The following is an 18,919-nucleotide window of genomic DNA, read 5'->3' as shown; positions in this document are numbered from 1 at the left end:
AGCCTCCCTGGGGGGTTGTGAGGATGAATTAAGTCATATTAATAAAGCACTTTGAGATCATCAGACGAAGAGGGCAAAGGGCTATTATAATACCGCTTTGCCACACAGCATGAACCAGTGGTAACAGTTTAAACAGCTGTGCCTCAAGGTTCTGTCTGTAACCACCAGCTCTTCCAGAATACAAGAACCCCCACATTGCTGAAAAAAGGGGGCTTAAGGACACTGATGCATGTGACTGAAAAGCTCTGGGGAAGACTCCTTTTGTTCAGCTGGTAGAAGAATTATTGCTTCAAAGAAGCAATGAGCAGGTATATTATTTCATGTCAGGATGGGGTCGGAAGGAGCAGGGACGAGAAGAGACAATCCTCAGACTATGAAAAGAGCTGTAATGGAAAAAGTCTTTCTGATCATATGCACAGACCAACCTTTTACAGTCATCTCTGGAAAATTTCATCCTCTACACTTTACTTGCAGTGTTTCCAGATTAGGAACCCGAGGGACATTTCCCAATAAAAATAACATTTGTTAGAGGGATATAATGTTGCTTCTGAAGAGTGTAAAGATTTTGCCAGTTTGATTTTAGGAACCTGTTTTAAATCCTCAGCTGGTATATGCCTGAATAGCTCCACTGACTGAGTCCCACTGAAACAGAGCTACACCAATTTACACCAGCTAATGATCTAGCCTTCTGTATTAAACCTTAATACTTTACAGTTCTAAAGTGTTTATTCCAGGAGGCTCTCAAGGCACTTTCCAAACAAGTAATCTTCCTTACCTATCTCACAAGGGGACTGTTGCATATGATCTCCATATTACAGATGGGAAAATCTAAAGCACAGAGAGGTTAAAAGTCTTTCCCAATGGTCACATAAGGAGTCAGTGGCAGGTCTGGTAATAGAACTCAGGAACCTTAGGACATGCCTACACATGCAATAAAAACACCTGTGGCTAGCCCATATTAGCTGACTTGGGCTCGGGCTGTAGGGCTATAAAATTGCAGCATAGACATCAGGGCTCAGGCTGGAGCCTGGGCTGTGAGACCCTCCCACCTCGAGGAGTCTCACAGCCCAGGCTCCGGTCTGAGCCCTGACATCTACACTGCAATTTTATAGCCCTGCAGCCCAAACCTATAAGCCCAAGTCAGATGATACAGCCCAGCCACAGGTGTTTTACTGTGGTGTAGACAGCCTTAGATTAAAATATTTAGCAATGGCACCATCTGATAATTCATAGGATTAGCACTCAGAACCCACTTATACCAGAGAGAAACTTCACTCTGAAATGGACTAGAGTATCACTATATAAAGCATGAAAATCAACCTAAGAAATCTGGGACTTCTACAATAAATCCTGACAATGAAGTGGTGTAACTGATCTCACCCACGTAAGCAGGTTCCATTGTACATAGCCACACAATCCTTCTACGCATTCATTTAGGAAATGCCATAGTTGTTAAGAATTAGGCCTTTCTATGAGAGAAAGATGCACTGGATTTGTTAAAGTTGTAGTTTTAAAGCCCCCTATTTCGGCTTAAACCAAGTTCATCTTGGTTCATCTTAAATTGATTAAGAATTGGTTTAAATTAAACTAAACTAAGGCTGTCCACATGGGAGGTTTGCATTGGTTTAAAAAGTGATTTAAGTTAAACTAGTGGAATTTTCCCACTTAGACCAGGCCATGATGCTCCTACTTAATAAAGAATTTCAGGCTACCAGAAAGCCCAGAAACCTTCCAACTGGAAAAAGTGGATGAGTGTGAGAAGACTGAACCAGGTGGGCTAGATGTGAAAAAGTAGGAGTGTCCAAAACAGTTTCCTTTGGAGAATCTGAGCAAGATGTGCAAGATTCTCAGACGTGCGATGGAAAAGCAAAGACTTTCAACATTCATTCGCACAGGCATCTTGACCTCCCTGTTTCGGATCTCATGACCCTCTGATCTCCTCACCTTTGGCTTGAAACTGTGTCATACCAGCTGCTAACAAGTAAAGCGATGATTAGCGCCCCCCCCGGGGGGGAGGAAGAGAAGGTTAGATATTTAGCAGCTAGCTGTTACTGAAAAATACCTTTGGAATGGAATTTTTAACATTCATTGCCGATCACCCTTAGCCTTGGTCTGTGGTCCTGCTGTAATAAAACAGCAGAAGAGAGGACCTTCCAGCATGCCCTGACCTCTCAGAGGGATGTGATAAAATGGGTTTGGCTGTGCACAGTAGGAGCAATAGTATGTTTTTATTCTACTTAGGAGCCCCCAACAGTTCAGGCAAAGTAATGTGCAGGAGGTAGGAACACAGCAATATTGGGCCAAATTCTCAGCGAGTGAAAACCAGCATAACTCCATTGACTTCAACTGAGCTACACCAGCTGGTGCACCAACAATCAATTGCATCACTGCTAGCAGGGGAAGGAGAGAGATTTTGAGAACTAACCCTTTCTTCTGTCCTGCCTTTGAAAGGTTTCATGAGATAGTCCAGGGGTCAGCAACCTTTCAGAAGTGGTGTGCTGAGTCTTCATTTATTCACTCTGATTTAAGGTTTTGCGTGCCAGTCATACATTTTAATATTTTAGAAGGTCTCTAGTTATATATTATAGACGAACTATTGTTGTATGTAAAGTAAATAAGGTTTTTAAAATGTTTAAGAAGCTTCATTTAAAATTAAATTAAAATGCAGAGCCCCCTGGACTGGTGGCCAGGACCCGGACAGTGAGTGCACCACTGAAAATCAGCTCGCGTGCCGCCTTTGGAATGTGTGCCATAGGTTGCCTGCCCCGAGACAGTCGCATGCACCAGCCAAAACTCAGGCTTTTATCTCCCTTTCTGGCCTCCTTCATGCTATAATTAGAGGCCAAATTTTTCAAGCCTAGGTGCCTACACTTAAGACTCTAAATCCATATCTAGGCACCTAAATAAGAGAGGCCTGATTTTCAGAGGTGCTGAGCTCCGCTTGGAGCTCCAGGTGAAAGCCAGACCACTTTTGCTGGAAGGCTGTGCAGCCTAGTGGATAAGACAATAGACTGTGAACTCAGGAGATCTGCATTCTATTGCCGGCTCTGCAACTGATGTTTGGTGACACTTCACCTCCCTGTACCTCAGTTTGCCCCAAATTTACCTCCTTTGTGAAGTGCCTTGAGATCTAGAGATAATGATCTGGATGATGGGATGAATTGCAACCTCAGCAAGTTCACAGATGGCACTAAGCTGGGGGGAGACGTAGATACGCTGGAGGGTAGGGATAGAGTCCAGAGTGACCTAGACAAATTGGAGGATTGGGCCAAAAGAAATCTGATGAGGTTCAACAAGGACAAGTGCAGAGTCCTGCACTTAGGACCGAAGAATCCCATGCATTGCCACAGGCTAGGGACGAACAGGCTAAGCAGCAATTCTGCAGAAAATGACCTGGGGATTACAGTGGATGAGAAGCTGGATATGAGTCAACAAGTGTGCTCTTGTTGCCAAGAAGGCTAACGGCATATTGGGCTGCATTAGTAGGAGCATTGCCAGCAGATCGAGGGAAGATCTATTTGGCACTGGTGAGGCCACATCTGGAGTATTGCGTCCAGTTTTGGGCTCCCACTACAGAAAGGGTGTGGACAAATTGGAGAGAGTCCAGCGGAGGGCAACGAAAATGATCAGGGGGCTGGGGCACATGACTTATGAGGAGAGGCTGAAGGAACTGGGATTGTTTAGTCTGCAGAAGAGAAGAATGAGGGGGGGATTTGATAGCAGCCTTCAACTACCTGAAGGGGGGGTTCCAAAGAGGATGGAGCTCAGCTGTTCTCAGTGGTGGCAGATGACAGAACAAGGAGTAATGGTCTCAAGTTGCAGTGAGGGAGGTCTAGGTTGGATATTAGGAAACACTATTTCACTAGGAGGGTGGTGAAGCACTGGAATGGGTTACCTAGGGAGGTGGTGGAATCTCCTTCCTTAGAGGTTTTTAAGGTCTGGCTTGACAAAGCCCTGGCTGGGATGATTTATTTGGTATTGGTCCAGCTTTGAGCAGGGGGTTGGACTAGATGACCTCCTGAGGTCTCTTCCAACCTTAATCCTCTATGATTCTATGCTTATTAGGTCATAAATAGATGCAGCTAGTTACAAGGGTCATCCAAATTATCCCACCATGTTCAAGCCTCTAATAGAGAGAAAGGGCTGGATGCGTCACGGCAATAGAGCTCGACTAAGGAGCTGATTCTGCAGTCTTTACTAAGGTAGACGTGGCAACTTTCCAATGACGCAAATGGAAGAATGATTTTGTGGTAACCGCATTGGCCCAAGATTAAGGAGATGCGGGTTCAATTCTTTCAGTCCACAGATTTCTTGTGTGATCTTTGGCTCAAGTGATTTACTCTCTCTCTGCCTCAACTGGTAATGTTAATAATAATGTTTACTGACATCAGAATGGGGTCTTACAAGAACCTAGACAGACTGAGGGTACTCAGCCTGTGGTAGGATCAGGCCCCTAAAAGAGAAGTTCCATTTTCTTTGCAAACACAATATGCTTAAGTCACCAACGCTCCCCTGCTATTCCTAGGAGGGCTGCTACTGTTCTTTAGCATGGATGATCCAAGAGCCTCAGAGATCAGCCAGGCTGTAGAGAATTTGACTTATTTCACACCTTTTCCTACTCCTGCGGGATCTTGTTAGTGACTCACATTTGCACCATTTAAACTGCTTAAACTTTGCTTGGAATGTATAAAATGAATCAAAACCTCAAAAGCAGCAGCATGTCGGAACAAACCAGCCCTAAGTTAACCCAACGTGTTTAACTCATTAGTCAAACTCTCTGCTTTTCCATTAGCTAAGCACTAGAGCTCTAGATTTTATGATTAATATCGGAAGCATCCCCGAGCGAGATGACCTCTGTCTAGACTGATGCATGTTTTCCTCCAGCCTCTGTGCTGATAATTCCCAGGTTGCTATGGGGAAGCAAGCATCTGCCAAAGCCATCTCTGATATTCCAGGATTTCGTATATACTCCCCTATAAACAATGGTGCCATTGAGCTGGTCACTGAGAGATCCCTGTTAGGATACGAAAGGCCTCATTTTCCTTCTTACTCATTTATGGGAAGCTGCTAAGGGGATGGTGGTGGGAAATGGGAGAAAGCCACTGTAGCACTTCCTCGCACATCTGCGATGCCTTTCACAAGACCGTCTCAAAGCTCTTTACGCGTTACCCAGCTGAAGTTACACAGCAGCCCCGTGAGGTAGGTCAATAGCGTCGGGTGGGGAAACTGAGATACACAGATGATAAATGGCTGTGGCCTTGGGTAAAGCTAGTTAGTGGCGGAGCCAGAACTCTCGGTCCTCTGCTCTAACCACTCAACTAGCACTCAAAAATTTTTTTTATTTTTCTCCTTTGTCACAATGCCACCAATAAATTTCCCCTCTGTCATTCCGCTGCAAAGCGGAGGGTGGCTAAGGCTTCTGGCCTAGGGTTTTCTTTCCACTCAGGTGTGAATGCCAATGCTTACGCCACTCATACTAAGAGAGTGTGGGCCTATGTACTCCTCTCGTGGCTGGTCCACACAAAAGGTTTATGATTCTGCCACAGTAATCATTTTAAGAGGCTAAATCCTTAAGCTCAAGCAGTAGAGGCCCCTGCTTTGGCAGTGAAGGTCATGGATTCAAACCCCACGGTCTGCTCAAACAGGGGCAGCTACATAGTGCCATCCAACGTGGAGCCTGAACCCATGAGCCTGGCAATAAGAGTCACTCCGACAGTGACTCAGAACATCAGACAGTTTGAAGAGTGCACAGGTGAGAGTCTTCCACCATGCCCTTCATCCTGGAGAGCTTTCCCCCTCCTTCACAGAGTCATCCCCATGCCACAACAGCCACTACATTTGCAGTTCCGTGACCAGCTTCTCAGGTGACTGATTCCATAATGCAAATGGCACCCTCTTCCTTCTAATGGCTGAGATCCCCCCCTTGACACCACACACATACTGGGAGGATCTGAGATTACTACAGAACTAGTGCGTGTGGTACCTCCACTAGGCCATGCCCTACGCATCCTTAAACAGGGAGTGCTATATTTCTTCACCAGCTGCATTATATTTACCATCCTCCAATGGAGCAATCTGTAGGAACCAAATGTTAAAAGGTTATTACTAGTTATTCTACAGCCAACAGCCCTTTGAATAATCTTGTTTTAAAAGTGCATTAAAAAAAACCCATATCCACTATTGTTTCAGGCTGTAAAATGTGTCCCCAGCCAAGCCAGGACTTAGCCACAGAAACCACTCTGTGGTGTCTCAGATACCACAGATTCCCCCTTATACTTAGGCTAGGATATAACTGTGGTAATTGGATGGGATCTGCTGGCAAATGATGACGAAGGGTGATCCCTGTATTTGCATATTAAAACACTACAGCACTGTAAAGAGCAACTTTGCACTGAGTCATCACTAGTCGTTTGCAACCTGAAGACACTCAAAATCCAAGATGGACAGAATTATTTGCTCACCTAGCTCATCCTCTTTCCACTACAGGATTCTTCCTGGCAGTTTATTCTCAAGGAGTCTGTCAAGTCTAGTTTTAAAATGACTCACGCAACAGAGCTTTCACCATTTCCCATGGGAAACTATTCCACGGCCTAATAGCCCAACCTCCCAGTTAAGAACTTTTTCCGGATGTCCTGCCTACACTCGGTAAATTTTCTCCCAGTACTCCTAACACTAATCCTCAACTCCTTCAGACACTCTGCAGAATTATTACAGCCCCTCTTTCATCATCCTTTAGCCAAGCGGCACATAAAGAGCTCTTTAAATATTGCCTTATAAGTCAATCCACTCAAACCCACAACTCTCGGAATCTGCTCATGTCTGTGGACAACTCTGTTGTACCCAAATGTGACCATAAGACCCCAAAGAGAAGCCAAATCACAACTATAGAAAATGGCACCCAATAATTCATAGCTTTTAACAAATAAAGAATTCATCTAATTACAAGGACTGTATCACATACGTTGTGTCTTTCTGATTTGATTCGCAATGATAGGCAGATATAGCGCCTGATCCAAACACCGTGGGAAGACTTCCACTGGGCATTGGATCAGTTCCTTCAAGTTATAAGTGCATTTACCTCTATTTGGTTGAGAAACGGCTTGTCAAACTTGAAGCCAGGGATCCTCTTTTCACTGCAAACGACTCCCACGTCTTCTGTGTGTTTGCAGTCTGTGACGCCCCAGCCGTTTGTGGTACATGCTGCCAGTGTCGTCTCTTTGCCAGTACAGTGGACATTGTCCATCCAGATTTTGCCTGAAGAGGAAAGAATTGAAAAGCTTGAGACACCAGTGAGCAAACCGCAGAGATGGCAAATCTAGATTCACTAATCTATCTAAAATGAGCCTGACACACCAGTTCTGCTAAGTGTGTGTTCCCCACAGTAAATCCTGTCAAAGGAAGGTCTAAAATCTTTACTTAAGATATTTAAGGTATTTATAAACCAGAAACACAACAGTTAAGTTGAATAAGGTACACGTTTAGGGTTAGATCCTGAGCTGGTGTAAATCAGCATTGCTCCATTGAAGTTAATGAAGCTATATCGATTTTGAGGATCTGTTCTTCAATGTCCAATAGCAGCCACGCCTGCATTAAGATACAGAAGCCAAGAATTCCCAAATTGACTAATGAGTTGGGGCCCCCCCCAAGCAGAGACACCTTACAGGGGCCTGATTTTCTGACAATGCTGAGCACCCACCCTCTGAAAATCAGCTCCTTTTAATGTGTCTCAGGTCGGCAATCCAAAAATCAAGTCAAATTTTTAAAATCTTCCCCAACTTAGGTATTGAAAAGGCTTAATTTAAAACATGAATCATATAGCGTAGTTGTTGCAGATAAATACATGAAACCACACTGATGCTATGCTCAGAGAGTTCTGCGCTTTGCACATTGTATCCGAGTCCCACCGTAATGAGTGTACGCCAGGCACCGTGTCCCGCTGCAGACAGTCCTGTCTCGCAATGTGGAACAAAATCCTTTTTTCTTGTGTACCATCCCCTCTGCCATTTGCATCAGCACATAAAGGAAAGGCAGGCAAAAGTGATTTTAATCAAACTTCTTTGTGGTAAAAGCTAGCTTCCCCTGATGACGGCCACTTCAGACCGTCTGGTGTCAGTAGGTCTCTTTGGCTCAGTTGATTAGAGCATGGCTTCCAATTGTACATGCCATGAATCAGTTGTCTTCATCCTGGGCCTCTTGCATCCTCTCTAATATGTCAAATCCTGATTAAACTTCCGTTTGGAGAGAACTCCGAGTTTTGATTGAATCGGGTCATTTTTTAAAAATGTGTATTTTGGCCCAAATTTTAATGGGTGCCTAATGACTTGGGAGGCCTGGAATTCCAGGTGCCAACTTGAAACACCTTAACAAGGCCTGACTCTCAGACAGCACCGAGCCCCGACTTTCTGAAAAATGAGGCCTCCCTTAAGGTATCAACAAGTTGGACACCTAAAATCACAACCCCCTTCTCAACACCATGGCCACGCTCTCCCTGCAATAGCCAATGAGGGTGAAAAAAAACCTTACAGTGTCACATGGAATCTACCAGCCCCACTCTGGGCTCTGTATAGTGCCCATCCCTGGAGTCTTTAAGGGGCTGATTCTCAGAAGCACTGAGCATCTGCAGCCCCTCGGGACTTCAAGGGGAGCTGTGGCCCTCTGAAATAAAAATCAAGTCCTGCATGCTTGGCCCACGTGTCAGACCACAGGGGGTGTCCCACATTTGGGGAATCAGAAAGATTTCCTCCTCCCCCCCACCCCACCAGCTGTAACAATCCATTCTGACACCTTTAAAAGTGAGATGTATAGGACCTCCTAGGCAACAGTGCTACCATGTTCTATACGAGGGATCTGGACTGTTTCCCCAGGCCCTGTGCCAAGCCTATGTGAATGGCCATGGCACAGTGCAAGCTCTCACGGTGGTCACATGGAACTCCTTTTCCAGTTTTGAGGCTGCTACTGAAAACACCAGGGCAGCCTCTGAAACTGCTGCATTCCCCTCCTCTGTCTCTCTGACTAGGATCCTATATATACCCCATTGCCGTAGCTTCAGAGGGTGTGATTACATCACAAGCAAACACCTGTGGCTGGCTCGTGTCAGCTGACTTGGACTTATGGGCCTATAAAATTGCAGCACAGATGTTCGGGCTCCAGCCCAACCCCAACGGCAATTTTATAGCCCAATGAGCCTGAGTCAGATGACACACGGCCGCTGTGGGTGTTTGATTGCAGTGCATGTAAGCCCAAGGTTCAAACTCAGGCTCATGCCTAACCGTCTTCCATCTACACACAAATCGCACTGACCCAGGGTTCCAGGACCCTGTGGGGGTGGAGAGGCCAAGCCTCAGTCAAGCTGGGATCCAGGATTCAAGCCCCGTGTCTTCAATGTAGATGCAGCCACAACAACAGACATGCTCTAGGAGTCTGCCAGAAGCATCCCACAGGTGGATGTTCTTTGCCCTCTGAACAGTCAAGTTTCCCCCCCTGCATCATGAACAAAGGGCTACAGTGGCCACATTTTGGGTGGGCGCTAGGAAGTCTGGGATATGATTGGTTGGACTCGGGCCCACATGACACCATAACCCCAGGTTGGGACCCAGGCTTCAACAACTCCTAGCGAGGGGTTAGGAATGATGTAAATGCTCATGCCAAAGCCTAACAAACCCAGGATTTGATAACTTGAGTTCTAACAACCCAGGCTCACATTGCAATATAGACAGACCCTGAGCCCATAGTGCCTCATGCAGCTGCTTTATTGCATTTGGCTGGTTGATTCACCATATCTTGGATCCATCAACCATGCTCCTCCTCTCTTCCAGACCAAGCCACACCCAGACCCACCCCCTACCCCCACCCCACAGCAATGCAGAAATTGCCCTGGTGAATCCCAACGCCATGGCCTGGGCACCCTGTGGCACGCAGAGAAAGTGCACTCACTCTAAGTGAATCAGAGGGTAATGTTTTGTTTAAAATGTCAGGGCCTCTCCCTTGGAAATCTCCTGCTGGACCGTGAGAGCCAAGATCCACAATGTGGGACAACATTTGAGGTCTCAAATTTCTCTCAAGTCAATTTTAAGCCCTGCTTGCTTTTTATGGGTAATTTTATAGGTGTGAGCGTTAAAGAATGGTGTTAAACTATGGACCAAATTCATCCCCAGTGTAACTGCAGGGAGTGAATGGAGTTACATCTAGCATGAACCCGGCTTTATGCTTCATGCTACCAATTATAAAATATTCAGTAGGCAAACATTTACTTATGGTAGATAAGACAAACATACAGTTATTGAGGCTTATGGAGCCACTAAACCCCAAATATGCTTTTAATAATCAATTCCTACATATAACAAACCAATATTTGCCTTCCTACATCTTAATACAAGGCATATTTGGAAGCCCCAAACTGAAGTGTGATCGGGTTGATGGCTTGGATGTAAAGTGGACTGTTACAGACGAGACATCTATAGGCAATATCAAGGAGGAGAAAAAATAAACAGACAGTTTCACGTAAGGTTTGGCCTGATGAGAACTCTTCCCCCGCCAGAGCTAGTATGTTAGTTTCCTGAATGATTACTATAAAGTGTGTTTAATTACACAATTAGAAATGTAGGCTGGGGGTCTCACAGGCTAGTCCAGAAGCCACTCAAGACAAACTGCTGCCCTCAGCAAAATTCCAGTCTGCCACCCACTTCCTACCAGTAATAGGAAGTAAGATAATAAGATTCCTTATAATCTGAAGAGTCAAGACACAGGGTGGGAGGAAGGAAAGACTATTATCCCCATTCCACAGATGAGGAAACAAGAGAGACAGATTAAATGACTTGAAGAAGGTCGTACACTCGTAGACCACCAGATCATATCATCTGACCTCCCGAATATCACAGGCCACAGATGCCACCCAGCTCCTGCACACTAAACCTGACAACTGAAATTAGACCAAAGAAACCGAGACCCCCAGGAGACTAGACTATGATGTGCCACAGGTGGAGAATATGAGGGAACCGAGGTGCACCAATGCCCAAGACCCTCACAATGGCAGGAAAATGGTTAAGTGAGAAATGCCCAAAGAACCCTGCCAAGTGATCTGCACCCACACACCGCGGAGGGAGGCAACCCCTCTTCCCCCCACAAGGTCACTGCCAAACTGAGCTGGGGGAAAATTCCTTCCCAACCTCACCTATGGCAATCAGTTAGACTCTGAGCAGGTGAGCAAGAACCAACCAGCCAAGCTGCTGAGAGAGACTGCTCAGTGTCCTGGCCCATCCTGTCCAGTGTCCCATCTCCAGCCACAGCCATTCATGATACTACAGAGAAAGGAGATCAAAGACAACCACAACCCCTGAATAGACTCAGGGGAAAATATCTCTTCCTGACCCCTGTAGGTGGCTGGCCAAAACCCTGAAGCATGAGCTTTTGGGAACATAAGCTATAAACCAGAAGTTAGCCCCAGTCCTGCTGAGCCCTACCCCCTATCATCACAAGCTACCTTGAAAGGTCACAGAGGGGAGCCTGTGACAGCCGGAAATCAAACCCACATCTCTTGCACTCCAGTCCCATGCTTTAACCACAAGACTTCCACCCAGCCTCTCCCAGTCTGAAATTTCTGGGTACCCTAAATCTCAGTTCCATCAGCACCAGCGGTGGTAGCCTGGGAATGGGGTCTGAGTCAATTCCTCTTCTCCAAGAAGTGGCCCCCTCTAGGCCAGGACTGAGCCACATCCTCAGTCTGTTGTGTTGACACATCAAGGGCTTTAATCTCCAAATGGCTCAATCGGGCCCCTCTCAATAGCACTAAACTCAACTCAGGCCTGCCTGCACTCACACTTAATTCGTGGCTAGATGGGATGTAAATCAACCCCACAGTAGCCTACCACGTGCCAAGTGTCCACGTGGACCCTGCTACCATGCACTAAAAGCTCTTTAGTGTGCGTCGATCTACTCCGCTTCGAAACAGGAGCAGACTAAACCACACGAGAGAACTGTTAGGGCACAGCAGCAGGGTCCACCCGGATACTGGAGTGCGCCTCATGCTAGCGCGGAGCAGATGTACACCCCAGCTTGCCACGAACGAAGCGTTCATGTGGACAAGCCCTTACGTTCATTTTGTTTCAATCATTTGCCACTGGAAACCCCGCCACGGCGTGGGCACGCTCAGGGGGCCAAGGAAAGCAGAGTGAACGTAAACACAAGGTGGGCCGCGGAAACCGGGCAACTTTACCTTCTCCCTTTCCATACTTGGAGCTTGACACCCAGGACACTGCCTCCACATAGCCCAGCTCTTTGCACACCACGTTAGCGGCGTGGATGGAGAAGTCGTCGTCACACACCGTGCCCCACTCCCCGTTGTAGAACACTTCCACCCGCCCCTCGTTGTGCTTCCGCTTCTGCCCGGCCAGCCGCAGCTGAATCTTGGGGATGTGGGCTGGCTGCTGGGGGGCGTGGTATTCTGGAGGGGGTTGCTCAGGGTAGCCGGAATAGTAGGGCCAGTGCTCATACTGGGCAAGGGCCAAATGGCTCAGACAGCTGAAGAAGAACAGCCCGATGAACCAGTGGTTATGGTTGAAACTCAGGCATCTTCCCATTTTCAGCCCCCGGGGTTCTCAGAGCCAGCTCCTCTCTTTAGCAGCTGCTGTTCAGTGCAGGTAGAATGCTGCGTGGGTTGGCTGAAATGAAAGAAAAATCTGTGAGAGAGGTAAAACATGACAACAATGGGGACTTATTTTTCTCTCTAACGAAGGGACCTGACCAATGGAAGGATATGTCCAAGTTGCCCCCTCCTGGTGTTTTAGTGAAACATTTCTGAAATCAAAAGGTCTTGGGTTTGTTCTGCAGGGCAGCGGAGACAAACGTCAAAACCTCAACATGGTGTGTGACAAAGAATTCCTATTCTCCAGCCAGCTCTAATCTGAAAACAATTCTTTATCACGTATAATGACTAAAGCAGACTAACCTAATCAACAGTCTGATTGAACAAGAGTTTCACCATTTTAATTCTGTGGCCATCTGATCAAATGCACAATTTAAAAAAAAAGCCAAATCCATCCTTTAAATGGTGGAAAAATAGAGAGGAAACTAAATAAAATAATGTGGTCAAGAATGGAGAGATTTACATTGCAGCTTGAGTTTTCCTGATTCCCAATATTATGACATACGGCATATTTCCATTACTGCATGTCTGGCTTCATCTACACAGAATTACTGTATGCGGCCATGCGCAGGAATCATTTTTAATGTAGATTTGTCTGACGTTTTCTGGCCTCTTGGTAACGTTATAGCTGAACTCCAGCCGTAAGTCAACTAGATAGAAGTCCAGTGGTTAAACTACTTCTACACGCTTGCAGTGAGTGAAGGTTCAGAAACTGTTCACTTACGGTAGGAGGAGTTATTTTCTGGTTAAGAAACTTGAGCCAGATGTGGTGCTGAACTGAATGTCAGTTCATTTCCTGTCCCAGCCCTCAGATATTCCACATTGTCATTCATGCAACCAGCACGTGGAGCAGTCAGGGAGTACACGTGTAGGTTAGAGGCTGAATAGTTTCCAAATGAAGCAATGCCAGAGAGCAGTGGGAAAAAGCTCCCCAACTCCCCAAAGCAGTATTGTTCCCTGGCAGCAGCCAAAACACAGGGAAGGAGAGTCACCAATACAGATGTCTAGAATAGAAGATCAGTCAGTATGTGCTAGGTCTGTGCTACCCCAAAAGGTGACAAAGAGACACGGGCACAGGGAAACCTGGATAAAGTAGCCTTCCAAGTGGCTGAAGGAGGCTGTGTGATCTACTGGACCAGAAGTCAGGAAACTTGGGTCCTATTCCCAGTTCTGCCACCGCACTGCTAAGTAGATCGGAGGCAAGTCACTTCCACCTCAGTTTCCCCTTAAGTAAATGGGGATGGTGATACTGACTCTTCTTTTGTAAAGTGCTCTGAGACCTCTGGAAGTAAAGTCTCTCTCTCTGACCCAAGTGCAAGTAACAAAGGTGGGTGCATTTGAAACATCCCTATTCGTGAATGGCAGTGGGGTCGTAAACTATGGTTCAAACAAAACTGGTTTGGGGAAACTAGGGGGAATAGAGTGCTACAAAGTGCTGGGTTTGGGCCAAATCTTAATCTTGTTAACATCATGGATTCCCATGAACTTCACTGGACTAAGATTGATTTCTAGGCTGTTGTACGGGATTCATCACTGCAGTAACTATACACCTCACAAACACCCCATGAGGTCAGGAAGCATTATCCCCATTTCACAGATCAGGAACTGAGGCACAGAGAGAAAAGCAACTTGCCCACAGTCACACGTGGTATCTGTGGCAGAGCTGGAAGTAGAACCCAGATTCCGGAGTCCCAGGACAACACCTCAAGCACATGACTTTTCTTTTCTTCTGACAATTCATTAAGGGGGTTTGCCAATTAAAGTAGAGTGAAAAATGCGTTATGACTGAACTTAATGTGCCTTTTTTGCATATACGAAAGGTTCATGGGGACCAGATGCTGCATAAATCACTCCCAGCACATATCCACTGCTTTCAGCAGAGTTATGTTGGGACAGCACTGGATGGCCAAGTAAATTATGAGTTTGGTTTGTGTGCTTGGCTCCTGCCAAAACATCTGGTATAAACAGCTACCACAGCCCACATGCTGACGTGATCCAATAAGGCAAATCTTAATGCCTAAAGTTCACATAGGCAGTTGGCTAGCTCAGTGATGGGTCCAGGACAAGAACATTTAAAAGGAACAAATGGCAACCATCTGGATTAGGTAGGTTAAGAGCACAATACACAGACTTATGGCTGCATCTTCCGAAGCCACCAAAAACACCCTAGTGAGGAAAATATTTACAGCAAAAGGCTCATCCAATGCTATGTGATGCTAAGCCATCACAAGAATTGGGACTCCCCTGAATCTCAGTGGGAATGGAGCATTTTAAATTCGCCAGGCAACTGAAAAATCTCCCTCTATGTTCATAAGATGCTCCATTTGTGCCAGCACTGTTTAATACCTTAGTACTTTGTCAAATCACTCTCTCTTAAGCACTCTGATCTCCCTCTAAAGATCTCAAAACACATTAATGATTTATGCCTCACCCCCATGTGAGGTAGCTAGGTTTCCCCATTCAGGGGAAACTGAAGCACAGAACATTAATTTGCCCAAGAAGTCAGTGGAAGAGCCTGGAAAAGAATCCAGATCTCTGGACTTCCTGTCCTGTGCTTTAAACCAGAAGACTCTCCTCTGTCTCTACATTAACTCATGACTTAAGATTTGATCCCATAAGACACTGATTCAGGCCTTATCAGGACTGGGGTTTTATCAGTCATGGAAAGGGATGGAAGGAAACATACAGCTATTTTTCCTCACAATCACGTCATGCTTTAATTTCTTGAGAGAATTCTGCAGGTGAAGCAAATATACTATTTGCCTCCATGAAGTCCTGCTATAAACCCTACAGAGGCTCATTAGCTGTCAACAAAAATCCCTTTTTAAAAGTTGTTCGTACGAACAATAGAGCAACTCAAACATGACCAGAAATATCAGCTTCTCCTCACTGCACAAAAACCATCTTTTCCTCTGGAGTCAAAAAAAAAAAAAAATTAAAAAAAATCAATGATTTCAATAATCACTTTAAAGCAAATTCGAGTGCCTTTGTACTAAGGGTGTCAGTGACGCTCCATTCGGCTTGCATGCAATAGTGTGTACATTCAAAGAGAAGGAACAACAGACATTCTGATTGTTATTGGCTGGGTTATTTCACAACAGGGATTAGGGAACAGCTGCCATTCACCAGCCCGAGAAGGTACCACATTAAACTGTGCACATTGTGTTCTATATTCAATGCCCCAACTCCCTACAGAAAACATTCCTCAAGCACATTAATACATCCTATAGTAAGGTGAGGAATGTTACCAGAATAGAATACAACAGTGGAAAGATACTTTTATCTATAAATGGTGCCGTTTATCATCTCAGTAAGGACACTTCCACACACAGGGAAAGTTAGTGGGAAGTTTTAAGTCCAAGATATGCAGGGATCAACCCTGCTGTTCAAGGAAATCAATATCACTTGAATGGGAGCAGAAGTGGGTCCTGCAGCACATAACCCTGTGTTGACCCTCAAATCATTCCCAGCCTGCATTGGGACTAAGGGACCACTCATTGAAACTATTATGCACTTGAGAAATCCTGTTGAAGTCAATGGGACAAATCGTGAGAGGAAACACTACTCCTAGGCTTTCAAGATCAGGCCCCAGGAACCCTTTTAAAGTGCCACAATATACACAGCCACAGACTGCCATCAAGGTCACTAGCAGGGATTGAACCAGAGACCCTCAGCACAGGCCCCTACCACTTCAGCTAGAGGAGTAACTTAGCTGAGCTCAATGCTCATGTCAGTTATTAATGTGACCTGAAGTAAATCATGTTTTCTCAACAGATCATTAAGTCCATTACACGTCAGAGACCTGTGTGATTACTTAAAGGCCTGGATTTAGACCCATTTAAACAATTTTGTAGGGGATGGTGCAACTATGGGAAAGCCACAAGTAGAAAAGCAGCATCTTGCTGGTCTGGAGAACCTGATTTGCCAATTCAGTGTGCTAAAAGGAGAACAAAAATACTACAGCCCAAGGGTTCTAAAATGTGCAACATTGTGCAATTGTACGTTCAAGCAGCTTTCCCACAGAAGTAGTGAGGCCCCGATAAAAAGATTGGTGATTTCAACAGAGCTCTTTAATTCTCCCTTCTGAGATCTCAGTATCCCTACCCCATCTCCCGCCTTATAAAAACCACAGTGCAACAGGCAAGTGAAAATGCGTACAGTCAATGGAAGTTTAATGACCCACAATCCTTGCCCTACCTGAGGCAACACAGAGCACATACCATGGTGCATCACCAGCTTTTCAAGAAGAGTCAATTGCTTAGAGGTATAGCTTGCTTATGAGAGATAGATACTTGCAAGTAATGCAGGAGGGAGTACTCCAGCAGAGATTAACTTTATAGCAATGTTAATCTGTGATACAATATGGGGTGAACAATAATGTATAGGGCTTGCAAATGCAGCATTTCCAAAGAGATTACATGCCATCCTGATAGGCTGTAAAGTGTTGCAAAGTGCCGTAGTTTGGAATTTTTCCCATAGGCAACTCCTGCTTGAAGCCACATGCCTGCAATTTACCTGTAACTGGATCCTCTTGGACTGGATTCAGTTTTGATCGATAGTTATAGCTTGGTAAAAAAAAAGATAATGGTTGAGATGAAAGTTATGTATTCCCATCAAGTTCACACCACTACAGCTGGGGGCACCTCAATCAACATGTCCTCAGACGTGCTCTCATATGGCGTCCAATCCAGGTCCCACTGAAATCAATGTAAAAGTTCCCACAAGCTTCAAAAGATGCAAGACCAGGCCTATGACAATAAAAGTGTAGAGCTCTTTACAGAATTGGGCCCTGGTTTGTTGGATGCCGCAAGCCCAGTCTAGTCTGCAAACCTTTCAGTCAATAGTAGTTTAATATATTCAGCTAGTCATCACCTAAAATGAATGCAACTGTTCATATGAAAAAAAGCCAACAGATGTTAGCAAGTAGCATCGGGGGTTTTCATTTGCTTCAGTTCTGCCTGAACTATCATTAAAAACAGAAAACAGTTGACTGCCGGATAGCTGCTTTAGCAAACCCAGGATCTCAGACTGCTGCAAACTGAATAGGCCAACTGGTAACATCTTCCAAAGCAAAGAGGATTTAATTCTAACACCACCCATCCACTGTGAAGCACAGATGAGTCTTGGGCATAGAGAGACTCTTGTACTTCATCAGGGTTTTGCAGGGATGAGGTAACAGACATCGTGCTGTTCTATGGCACAAGCACCATCTGACTTGTCTCAGGACCTAGCTTGGCAAAGAACATAGGATCGGCACATTACAAAAAGCTTTCTGGCCGCAGCTGCACATTCATATGTTAGGTAACGGTAAAAAAAAAAAAAAAGCCACTGACAATGAAATATGTACCGGGGGGGGGGGGAAGAGAGTGGGCAACACCCACAGAAACAAGACGGAGCAAAGTACTCTGCCAGAAGAGAGAAGCTGAAAGGATAAATGTATTTACAACACACACAACTTTTCACAACAAAGAAACAAGCTTGGGATTTCCCCTCGCTCGCTTTAGACTCAAAATCTGCAAAGAGCAGCTCTGGTGACTAAAAATGCAGATTACATTTTTCACGAGCCAGAGGTTCAGCCACACAACTCAGCATTTAAGGAAGTCAAGTGACTGAACCCCTTTGTACCACCCAGGGAAATTCCACAGGTCCATACATTCCCACTGTGCTAGCATGCCCTTCAAATAGGTGTGTGTGTGTGTGTGTGTGTGTGTGTGTGTGTGTGTGTGTGTGTGTGTGTGTGTGTGTGTGTGTGTGTGTGTGTCTGTGTGTGTGTGTGTGAGACCAAGCTCACATAACTGAAAAGCCCAAAGAAGGGGCTAAGAGGGGTGAGAAGCACAGGATCTCAAACTCACTCAGAAATTGTATGGGAACAGAAGCACTGCTGGGAACTGTAGTTGCTCAGGCTGGTTTTGACAGTATCATCGTGGCTATTAGCTTCAAAATTAATTTTGAATTCCCTAAGCATCCCTGAAGGTTTTCTGTTTCCTGTAACGTATCTGGCCTGAAGGGTGGGATGGAAGTATGGAAAGATAACAAGAATGTGAGTCTTAGCACTAAAGTTCTCTCCTTTCTCTCTCTCAGGCTTGGTCTACACTACGCGTTTAAACCGGTTTTAGGAGCATTAAACCGATTTAACGCCACATCCGTCCACACTAAGAGGCCCTTTATATCGGTATAAAGGGCTCTTTAAACCGGTTTCTGTACTCCTCCCTAACGAGAGGAGTAGCGCTAATATCGGTATTACCATATCGGATTAGGGTTAGTGTGGCCGCAGATCGA

General features: G+C 45.4%; 1 protein-coding gene across 6 annotated transcripts in view; it reads right to left on the bottom strand.

The window, feature by feature from the left end:
- Positions 1-18,919, bottom strand: part of LOXL2 (lysyl oxidase like 2) — a 100,869-nt gene that overhangs the window by 63,434 nt on the left and 18,516 nt on the right. For 5 of the 6 annotated variants that reach the window (XR_005593945.1, XM_039524040.1, XM_039524042.1 and 2 more), the window contains 2 exons: positions 12,212-12,656; positions 7,079-7,254 (listed from right to left, as the gene is read on the bottom strand). Coding sequence is in view for 5 of the 6 variants with exons in the window: in XM_039524040.1 (XP_039379974.1) it covers positions 7,079-7,254; positions 12,212-12,575 (540 nt within the window). In the remaining variant the exon portion in view is untranslated. Of the gene's footprint in view, positions 1-7,078; positions 7,255-12,211; positions 12,657-13,103; positions 13,234-18,919 lie in introns of those variants that run through there. The other variant, XM_039524043.1, reaches the window with a different exon arrangement.

This window comes from Mauremys reevesii, linkage group 2 (genome assembly GCF_016161935.1).
Source record: "Mauremys reevesii isolate NIE-2019 linkage group 2, ASM1616193v1, whole genome shotgun sequence".
NCBI classification, from domain to species: Eukaryota; Metazoa; Chordata; order Testudines; family Geoemydidae; genus Mauremys; species Mauremys reevesii.
The sequence above is the reverse complement of the archived record's forward strand: the minus strand, read 5'-3'. Positions and strand labels throughout refer to the sequence as shown.